Source organism: Quercus robur, chromosome 4, assembly GCF_932294415.1.
Source record: "Quercus robur chromosome 4, dhQueRobu3.1, whole genome shotgun sequence".
Lineage (NCBI taxonomy): Eukaryota > Viridiplantae > Streptophyta > Magnoliopsida > Fagales > Fagaceae > Quercus > Quercus robur.
In genome coordinates, this window is record NC_065537.1 from 83,825,217 (window position 1) to 83,836,820 (window position 11,604).

The following is an 11,604-nucleotide window of genomic DNA, read 5'->3' on the forward strand; positions in this document are numbered from 1 at the left end:
CCACAACCTATTTAATAGTATAAAGTGAATCATAACCATAAAATAACACACACAGTATTATAAATTGATGTCATGGACCATTTCAAGTTATCACTTATCAACCTTCCTAGATGCACCTATTCCCGTTGCATGTAAAATAAAATAAAGTTCTATTATTAATTACCTTGAGAGATAATTAAATTAAAAATAAAACATAACATACTAAGTAAATTAGAATAAGTAAATGTTTTATATGAATTGCACTCAATCTACTCAATGTTAGTAGCAAATCTAGCACTGAAAGTCTTTATACTTGCAAAATTACACCTCAAGTTGTTGAGTAGTTTTGTTAGTCACTTCATTTGCAATACAAAATTTTAATACTATAACTTAAGTATACCAAGAAAGTAAATCAATAATAAAGATTTAACATTTTATAACTAAGACTATTATATAATTAAATTACTTTCAAATCCATATAAACAACTTTTTGTGCACAACAAAACTTTCACATTCTTAGGCAAAAGACAAGATTAGTATGGTTTTGTTTTCAATTTTTTCCCAATGCTAAAGTTAAATAACCAATTTTTTTTTTTCTTTTCAATTTTGAACTTTATCTTTAGATAGTTATAGTTGTAGCAGCTTAGGTTTTGTTGGTAATGCAATTCTAGTGCCGTAGTATCGTAGTGATTGGTTACTTGGATAGCTTAAGTGGTTTTTAAATAATGGCATGGCAGACTTTTTATTTTTATTCTTTATATTTGTTAACTTCCCCCTTTCTTTTTATGCACAATGTGCTCCTAAAACTAAACCAAACAATGAAAGTATGAAATTATAAACAAATATGATTTTATTTGTTTACTAAAAAGTCGTTTTAAAAAACAGGTCAACCATGGGTCAATTCTTTCTCAAAAAAAGAAAAAAAAAAAAAGAAAAAAAGGTGGGAAAAAATTATTTACTTTCATTGAGAAAAGAAAAAAAGACAAAGGATATGTGCTTTCACCAAAGAGATGAAAGTGATATGATATTATAAAAATATAACGACACAAGATGAATTTGATTTTTGAGAGTTTTTCTCTAGCATAAGTGCATTAACACTTGTGTAATTAATTTGAAATCACATTTCACCCAAATTATTTCAAATCCACAAATTGATAAGGCTTTAAATTTGTTCACGATTTTATTAATTTAGAAATATTTGTACTTCTCATAATTTATTCCAATTGCTTAAACTAAAACTGAAATCATAATGATTCTCTTCGGTAATTTAATTTAAAAGAGCCAAGAAAAAAAAGTGAGATTTTAGTTGCATAAATCTCAATAACTAAGAGCAGAAATTCTCAAAATACAAAAAAGAAGCAAAAGTTTACACCCTCAAGCGTGAGGCACTCTTCCAGTCTCTTTGCAACTTGATGTGAATTTTAGCCGTGAGACTTACCTGGGATGTGGAATGATCCATTCAATTTATTATCACTCAAATCTAGTATCTTCAGCGAAGAAATTCCACTGAGCGATGACAGGATGTTGTTGTTGAAATTGTTATTAGCCAAGTAAAGCATCTCCAGCTTGCGCAACGCTGAGAATCTTTCAAAACCTACAATTTAGTAGAAGCTTCAGTTTCCATGTCCACAACTATATATTCCCACAACCTATTTAATAGTATAAAGTGAATCCTAAGCCACAACTAATTTCTCATTTTTTGAAAATTCAAAAGGAAAAATATAAGGCAGAAGTAAAACATAATTTCGACAAACACTACCAATTGACTTTGCTTAAGACATGAACATACCTTCATTTGGGACCCATCTACTAATCTGATTACCAACCAAATAGAGGTACTGGAGCTCTTCAAAGGGAAGAAACAAAGAGGCATTTAAACACCAATCTTCCCTACTCCAATTGATCGTATAATTACGATCAAGTTGGATTACACGCCCCGTAGTGTTGTCGCACTTCACTCTCTCCCAATCACAGCAATCACTATTTTTGTTGGTTGAGTTCCAAGTTCGCAAATAATCTATATCAGCTGTGGAGTTTATGGAAGCTTTGAGTTGCAAGAGAGCTGCTCTCTCATGCTCCCAGCAACCAAAGCACCCATTCATACCTAATTGAACCAAAATTAACACTACCCACCACCAAAAACGTCCCAACTCCATTACTTTTTTCTTCTTCTGATTTTCTATGACAGTAAGACTGACAAAGTTTTTGTCCAACTCTCTCACTTAAAATTACTAGCAAATGTGGCTTTAGTTTCTTCCTGCAAGAACCTCTAAAACAAATTGTTTTTTAAATGATGAAACCTCTTCATATTTGCTAAATTGGATTATTCTAAATTTATTACTGTGAATGTGAATGTGACTTTTGCTAATGGTTTGAATTAGTGCCACAAATGTGACTGTTGCTATTGGTTGGAATGAAAAAAGTTGCCAATTCAACTTAAGTCATATTTTGGAATGAGGTAGCTTGGAATTTAAGTCATACTACTTGTATTATGTGTTTTGCATTATTTGAGAAGACCTAGACACAACAAAAGAACAAAGACTTGGAATCAATTGTACTTTCTCAACTTCTATTCAGAGTTTAGTGCCTTGTTGAAAAGGGTTTCATAGTGAACAATAGTTCATAATATTATGAGTTTTGCATTATTTGTGAAGATTCACTTAAGAAGAGGCAAGAAACTTTGGTTTCAATTGTGCTTTCATGGAAAATGTTTTGTAGTAATGACTAGGTCATGTTATGAGCTTTGCATTATTTGAGAATACCTAAACTCAAGAAGGTGCCAAAGACTTTTGTGTCAACAGTTTGGAGAGAGAGAGAGAGAGAGAGAGAGAGAGAGAGAGTTAAAAAAAATTGTTTGTAGGTGGTTGAGATATGATTAGAAAAAAATTTACATTCCGTTTGGTAATTAATTAAATTATATATATATATATATATAGTGGTAAAACAGTACGTTAATATTGACCAATATCAAAATATACCATTCTTTTAGTTAAATTGAAATAGCTCCCGGTACGAAATTGTCTACCTTAATTATAACGTATTAAGAAACAATGATGTTTTGTGTCTTTTGTCTTTGTTGATAGATGATTTCATTTTAAATTATTAATGTATTAACTATTAAGAAAAAATAATTTTGGTGTTTGCCTTGATTAATAGTTTGTTAATATGTTTATTTGAAGTTTATTTTTATTATTTTTTATTTTTACTTAAACTCCCACTATAGTTTAAAATTCTGGTCTGTCCACGCGTTAGTTCTTCGTGGTGATCACCATTGACTTACTTCTGTCATTTGTTTTTCTCACGCCAATGACTTTGCAATTAGAAGACTCTCAACAAGAAGCCAAAGACTTTTTTTTTTGAGAAAGTGAAGCCAAAGACTTTATTGGTGTATCCAATACTTTCTTCATAGATAATGTTTATTGATGACTAACCTATGCCATTGGTATTATGAGCATAGCATTATTTGATAATACCTAAAATCAAGAAGAGGCTAGAGATTTAGGCATAAATGGTCCTAATAATAATGCAAAGCGCGTTTCTCTTAAAGCTATTCCAATGACAGTTTCGAACAATTTTTCATCTCCTATTATTTCAAGGAAAATATCAAATACGTAAGTCCTTGATGAGATGATATTCCAGCATTTCAAGGACTCTAGGCATTCTCCTTTTTCCTCTCTATCTCTTAATTGATTACCCTCTTGTTTGTTTTTTTGTAAGATAGTCTTCATTCAACAGCCAAAAAAGTTACATCCACCATTAGTAATATACGAATTTTGCATTATTTAGGAAGACTTAAACAGCTAAACTTAACGAAGACGCCAAGGACTTGGGGTCAATGGTGCTTTCGTTGCACCTTATATTGTGCTCTCTTTGATAATACTTGCATTATTGGAGAAGACCTAGCTAGACTACTATAGTCGAAGACTTCGTGTCTTTCCAGTTTCTACCGAAAAAAGAAAGGAAAAATTCATTAAAATTGATTTCTAAAAATAACGTAAGAGGAAAAAAAAGCTATTGACTTGAACAAAAGTATGGTATTTGATCTTAACTAATTATGTGACACTTGGACAAACAATAATATCATAATTTTGGATAATTCATTGAAATTGAGAATTTAAAAAAATAAAAAAGTAAGCAAATTATAGACAACTTATGATATAAAGATCGAAATCTAATGTATTGAAAATAACAATTAAATCCTTAGGTAAAAGTAAAGCTTAAAACACAACAAACGAGCAAGAGACTGGATAGTTTGGTATGTCATTCAATTTGTTCATCGCCAGGGGAATGTACATTTGAGGGAGTATATATGCATCATAATAGAGGTACAATATAGAGTGTAATTGTTGAGCTTTACATGGGGAAGGTGAATTCTCTCTCTATCTTTGCACGAATCACATATCAAATTACCAACAGCAATTAAACCAAAAATGTGAAACACAATCTTCGTCCACTAGAATTACACGAAGAAAAATTCAAAATTTTCAGTCATAAAGATCAATTAAAAAAATTCAACTTCGGAATAAAAATCCAAGAAGATGAAACACGTGAATATGCAATCATCAAAATGCAGGCAAGAAACACGTGGCTATGTCAGTATTTCAACGACTCTAATCATTCTTCTTTTCCTCTCTATCTCTTAATTAATTACCCTGTTGTTTCTTTTTTGGAAAGATAGTCTTCATTCAACAGGCAAAAAAGTTGCATCGACCACTAGTAATATAATAATTTGCATTATTTAGGAAGACCTAAACAGCTAAACTTAACAAAGACGACAAGAACTTATATAGTTCTTTCTTGGATAATCCTTTCATTATTGGGGAAGACCTAGCTAGACTACAATAGTCGAAGACTTCGTGTCTTTCCAGTTTCTACCAACCATCATGTTTGGAGTGTTCTTTTCTAGGGTTTTGTGTTCATGAGTTTGTTAAGAAACAAAACAATTTGATGTAGTACTTCTCCCAAAAAAAAAAAAAAAAAAAGCAATACACAAAAAAATTTATGACATTTTTCATAACAGTTTAGTTAGCAAAGTTTTACTAGTTCTCATTTAAATTCACCACTAACATCACTCTTTTACTTACCGCTATCAATCCATATTTGGTGCCAAAATTTTCTTGTAATTAAAATTTCAATTGCTTTGGAATTTGTATTTTGTGGGTTACTTATAAGTGGGAGGAAAAAAAAAAAAGATACAACTTGATAACTTACTACAAGCTCAAACTTCAATTTGGGCTGGAATTGACCGAAATAGACTAAAATGACCCATAATTTTATTCAAAGGAGAAAAGGGGGTTTCTTGTTCCAGTTTGCATTCCGGAAAGGTATTGACAACATTGGTAGGAACCCAATTGACTATCTGACTGATCATTTGTGAATGAATCTGACTCCAAAGCAACGTGAATTGAAAGAGCATGCCAAAGAAGAGCAAGCAGAATATGATAAGCCTATCATTGAGGCAGAGAACATTTAAAATCTTGCCTCTAGATATCCAAGTTGTTATTGTAAATATTGTTTATTATTCTTTACTACTGGAATTGATGTATGCATGTTAATTGTAAAGTCAGTCTATCATTTTATAGTATCACATCTTTTTGATTTTAGAAATGATGAGCAAGAAATTTATCATTTTGCTTTATTGTTTATTATTCTTCGTTGTTTCTAGGTTAAAATTAACAAAAACAAAAAAGCCCCGGTAACTTGGATGATATAAATGAAAAAAGTATTGCCTACCAAATGCAAATAGCTTCGGTCTAAACCGCATGGATGGATTATCCTCAAATGTGAATGAAAAACATTCTTAAATAAACCGAATGGACCAAAGTAGACTGAAATGGACTATAGGGACTGAAGTGGACTGAGTTAGATTGTTATGGACAAAATAGACAGAAGTGCACTGAATGGACCGAAGTGGACGGAAACGGACTAAAGCGACTGAAGTTGACTGATTTAGATCGAAATGGACTAAATGGACAGAAGTGGACCAAATAGACTGAAAGTTGACCGGAAGGAAAGAGTTAGACCGTCGTGGACTGTATAGATGGAAATGGGTGAAAAGGACTGAATTGGACAAGAGTGGAACAAATGGACCGAATTAAACCAAACTGGACCAAAATAGACCGAAATGTTGTTTTTATTGCTTTGGAGTACCACGGTCCACATCAATTGTAGTTCGTGATTAGCTAAAAATTCCCATAGAATGGAGGATTTTCTTCATCAAAACCATGATTTCTAAATTTACACAAAACAAAGAATTTGAAAGTGTGATGTTCTCAATTTTTTACAAAAGAAAAGGAATTATGGTCACCTCATTTTACGTATTAAGCATTGAAATTCTTTCATATGATAACCTAAAATTGTCTCAAAATTAAAAAAAAAAAAAAAAAAAAAAAAAAAAAAAAAAAAAAAAGAAGAAAGAAAAAGAAAAAAAGAAAGCTAGGAAAACTAGAAGATGGACACATCGAATTCTATTACCAGTTTAGAGTTTGCATAAGCAAGCACTTCTTAGAAGACTGATGGACTCCAGCAGGAGACTGTTATTCTTCTTCTGATTCTAATTTTCCTAGTTTTCCATAAGATTTTATTCTATACATTTTTTTTATGGAGGATAAAAATTATTTTTCCATTTTTAACTTGAAGTTTTTCTGCCGATCCAGATTTCCATGCAACAGGGCCCATTTATGGTGCAGATTACTTGTCCTCAGTGTCATGGAGAACGGGAAATTGTGCTGGTATGTTGCATTTATCTGAATTTACTCGCAATCATTAACGTAAATCTGAAAGTAATCAATTGAATTGCACTTAAAAAAAAAAAAAATCATCAATTTAATTGTTTCTCCCTTTTCTGTGGATGTTTCATAATGTCTCTTTGGAAAATACTGAAGAAATCTATGTCCAGTGCAAACAACTATTGAAGCAAGAATCCAATTGTAAACAACAGTAACAGAGAAACTGAGAAGAAGAAGAGTGAGAGAGAGAGAGCAAAGATTGTAAAACTGAGTAATTCTTGCTTAATTAATTTCAGTGGTATACAAACGTATTTATAGTACAAAGCCCAAGCTTAACTATATAACAACCAATCCACATTATACGGATCTAATTCGTGATTCAAGGATCTAAGCTCAACAGATTTTCGCGCCAAGTCTAACAGTTTCTGAGTTCACAGAGAATGGCACCGTTTTAAGACTCAATTTCTAACACATATGACATAAGCAATACGGTGCGTTCTGATAAATGAACTCTAGTGAGAAACGGTGCGTTTTGCTTCTTAATTCAAATTCTAACGGTAACTCCCATATTCGTTTTTTAAGCTTTAAGAAGAAAAGAAAAATATAACCGGTTTTATAGGTTTTGTATATGCTAGTTTTTATAGATGCTTGACTCTCCTTTGCCATTTGCAGGAGTAGATAATGATGAGACCATAAAGGTGAGTAGAAGTGGTGGAGCAGATCTTGATGGAAAACTATCTCATTTTCCAAAGAACATTTTTTTTAAAACTATCTCATTTTACGGTGTTTGATAAAGACTTTGAAAATGAGTTTGCGAACGTTTTCCTGTGTTTGGTATGCATAAAATTTTTATAACATTTCTTTTATAATTTAAAACATGTGTATTATTTAAACCAACTAATGTAATCAATATAAATAAAAAACCAAGAATGAATTTAGTTTTCATACTAAACTTTTGACAATATATACAATAAAAAATAGTTATTCAATTTTCATGATCTCTATCAACCATCTTGCTCATATATATGGATAGTAATTCTCATAATTCAAAATAACCATAAGCTCCACTTTAAATAGTTCAAAATGCCACATAGGCCAAATAGTTTGACCTACAAAAGAATCTAGTACAAATAGTTTGATAAATACCAAAATGCCAAATTGTTCAAATTGACACATCCAAATTCTAACAAAATGCACCTACATAATCAAAATTGGTTTAAATAGTTGTCAAAGAAGTTATGCAACCATTGTCTACGAAGCTTGTCATTTTTCAACATTAATGTATAACTTACACTTATTTGATATTGGACTAATGGGCAATTTTGTAATTTGCAATTACGAAGTGAATAGAGGTTAAGCTTAAATGTTAGACACATGGGAAACTGATCTAGGGATGTATATATATTCTTAACATGTATTTGTGGTTGACTCTCCTTTGCCATTTGCAGGAGTAGATAATGATGAGACCATAAAGGTGAGTAGAAGTGGTGGAGTAGATCTTGATGGAAAACTATCTCATTTTCCAAAGAACATTTTTTGAAAAACTATCTCATTTTACGGTGTTTGATAAAGACCTTGAAAATGAGCTTGCGAACGTTTTCTTGTGTTTGGTATGCATAAAATTTTTATAGCATTTCTTGTATAATTTAAAACATGTGTATTATTTAAACCAACTAATGTAATCAATATAAAAAAAAAAAAAAACCAAGAATGAATTTAGTTTTCATACTAAACTTTTGACAATATATACAATAAAAAATAGTTATTCAATTTTCATGATCTCTGTGGGGCCCAATAGTTTATGGGCCAGGCCCACTTGCTCATGGGGAGCCCGCAGGCCCAAGCTGAAAAAAGTTATGGCCCAAGCTTAAAAGTATAAGGCCGAGGATGGCCCAGATATGCAGCCGAGGACGGTTTAGTCCTCGGCAAGCCTAAAGCTCCCTTGACAAAAGGGGTAAAAGAGAGCTATAAGAACAAATCCGTAAGAAGATCTAAAATATCTTGGGAAAGTTACCCTTATTATCCTTCCCAGATAAGACTATACACCTAACAGAACCGGATTCTTAGGCTTTATCTACCATCCCCACCAATTCTGGGATTAGACTGACGGGACAAATGTCAGTCCTGGAAAAGTTAACCCTACACGGGACGAAGGACAGCAAACGCAGGATAATATAAAAGGAAACATAAGGTAACGAAGTGGGGATCCCCCCATCTCACTTCCTGGGAAATACTCCAGGGATGAGAATGCCCGGATAATATATGTAAACCACCACGAAAAACCCACCGCCGGGTAACAGGAGAAAGACATTAGTTCTCCTCGGACATGATCCGAGGAGTCCAATCCCTCAAGTTAAAAAGCTGTGGGGCTTGGATATCCAGGCTGAAAACTTTTCTTATCTGAGTTCCCTAAAGTCCGGTTTGGACCAATGCCCTGTACCAAACGCTAGCCTTTCAAGCCCACTCTCTACAAATCTTATTGTGAGGGATCCTCCACGTGCGAGCCCAACGTCATTGTTGGGCCGTTTGAGAATCGTGTCCCTACAATTGGCGCCGTCTGTGGGAAGGCTTGCGCGTTGGCGCAGGTGGCGCATGAGTCAACCCTCTAGCAAGCGGAGATTCGAGAATTTTACCCCATCTCCGATGACCTGAAGTTGTTGCTCTGATATAAACTTGCACCAGGGCTTACATCCTGTAGCGCCAACGGCACGGGCATCTTTAGGGGCTTCCGACCCCAAATCAGCTCTCCCTGTCAGGGTCAAGGGGCTGACCTGCGAAAAAACCATAAGTTTTGGACAGAACCAAGGCCTTGCATGGTCCTCGGACTCAAGCCTATGGGGAAACCAAGTACACAGAAGAAAAAACATAAGTTTTGGACAGAACCAAGGCCTTGCATGGTCCTCGGACTCAAGCCTATGGGGAAACCAAGTACACAGAAGAAAAAACATAAGTTTTGGATAGAACCAAGGCCTTGCATGGTCCTTGGACTCAAGCCTATGGGGAAACCAAGTACACAAAAGAAAAACCATAAGTTTTGGACAGAACCAAGGCCTTGCATGGTCCTCGGACTCAAGCCTATGGGGAAACCAAGTACACAAAAGAAAAACCATAAGTTTTGGACAAAACCAAGGCCTTGCATGGTCCTCGGACTCAAGCCTATGGGGGAAACCAAGTACACAAAAGCACAGTCGGAGTTCCCTACTTCCCAGTCGACCGCTCGGATGGATTATTTAGGGATTATCAGTCTTGGACGGTATTCGCGCGTTTATCACAGAATATTCAACTGTTACCCCGGTTAGTTTCCTAAATTTGATTTACTATGAATTATCGATATAATGCCTGGTAGTACTGGTAAATTAGAATTAGTTAGATTATGTTTCAAGGTATCTTACTCTAAATATTCTTGAAGCAACACACACATGGAGCACACCCATTCACAAAGTAATGTTGCCCAAAGGATCAGTACTCAAAACATGTAAATAAATTTCTATTTTTACTAAAACAAAGAAGTAGTACAGCGTACAATGAAAAGCTGGAATCAGCTTATGTCAGAGCTCACTACATAATTGAGTAGGAAGATGCAGAAAATAAAACAAAGCCGAGGAGCAGTACAGACGAGAGGTTGGCTACTAAAGCTAACCACATAACCAAAAAGAAAGATACAAGAGAATAAGAGAAAGCCGATGAGGTGGGTCAGAGGAGAGGTTGGCTACTGCTCCAAGACCTTGTACTTCCTCAATGCTTTTACATACCCATGACTCAGGCAGTAAAAGAAACCCAACTTGAGCCTGACACCGCTGAAAGAAAGGTGCAGGGAGCTGGAAGTTGAGGGGCTTTCTCTAAATATTTGCCCGCCACAAGGCAGAAGCGCTGACGGCGGAGAATCTTTCTTCTGACACACCAAAATTCTGGCATGAACAGAACCTGCTTCGGATTTTGACTAAAAGAGGGAGAGACACCCTCTCCCCTCGGTCGAAATGGAGTATTCTCTTGAACTTATGCTTCCTGTGCCCGTACCTCGCTATTTTGAGTCTCAGGAGGACACGACGATTCCGTGGCGGAGAGAGTTCCTTCTCCCCAACCCTCGCCTCAAACATGTTATGCTAAGGGAGGACAGCACTGAGTATAGGAGCTGTGATTTGGGAGAAAGCTGAAGGAGTTGTGTGTAGGGAGAGCAACTATCTCTCCCATTTATTTAAGGGAATAAGGTGGTGGCAGTTAATTCATGCAGCATCCCAAGGGACGCTACAGACAAAATAGTTCTGGCTCAACTTCCAACGTCAATTGCAACCACAAGATTAAAGAAGCCTCGTAAAGGCGCACCTCGATCATTGGGACGTCAGAGAGTACCGCGTGGTCAAAGACTGTAGAGATACCTCTTAATTCGTGGGCCTAGTGAATTCACGGCCCAGACCCGTTCTGCATGAGGACCCAGGAACTATGGCCCACGCCAAGAAATAGCCATTGCCGAGAACAACCCCTACTCGGCGCCTCGTGAAATACCTGAGGAAGGGGAGAATCTGAACTCAAAAAAGTTTTGGACAGAACCTAGGACTTGCATAGTCCTCGGACTCAAGCCTATGGGGAAACCAAGTACGCAAAAAAAAAAAAAAAAAAAAAAAAAAAAAAACATAAGTTTTGGACAGAATCTAGGACTTGCATGGTCCTCGGACTCAAGCCTATGGGGAAACCAAGTGCTGAGAAAAACATAAGTTTTGGACAGAAACTAGGACTTGCATGGTCCTCGGACTCAAGCCTATGGGGAAACCAAGTACTAAGAAAAACATAAGTTTTGGATAGAACCTAGGACTTGCATGGTCCTCGGACTCAAGCCTATGGGGAAACCGAGTACGCAAAAAAAAAAAAAAAAAAAAAAAAAAAAAAAAAAAACACACAA

At 35.0% G+C, this 11,604-nt stretch overlaps 1 protein-coding gene across 12 annotated transcripts in view; it reads right to left on the bottom strand.

The window, feature by feature from the left end:
- LOC126724037 (receptor-like protein 13) overlaps window positions 1-2,198 on the bottom strand; it is a 66,139-nt gene extending 63,941 nt beyond the window's left edge. For 10 of the 12 annotated variants that reach the window (XM_050428137.1, XM_050428141.1, XM_050428135.1 and 7 more), the window contains exons 1-2: window positions 1,769-2,198; window positions 1,418-1,573 (exon numbers count right to left, since the gene is read on the bottom strand). In XM_050428137.1, coding sequence (XP_050284094.1) covers window positions 1,418-1,573; window positions 1,769-2,135 — 523 coding nt within the window. In that variant the 5' untranslated portion in view covers window positions 2,136-2,198. The remainder of the gene's footprint in view (window positions 1-1,417; window positions 1,574-1,768) is intronic. The other 2 variants (XM_050428140.1, XM_050428136.1) reach the window with 1 other exon arrangement.
- Between the last annotated feature and the right edge of the window lie 9,406 nt (window positions 2,199-11,604).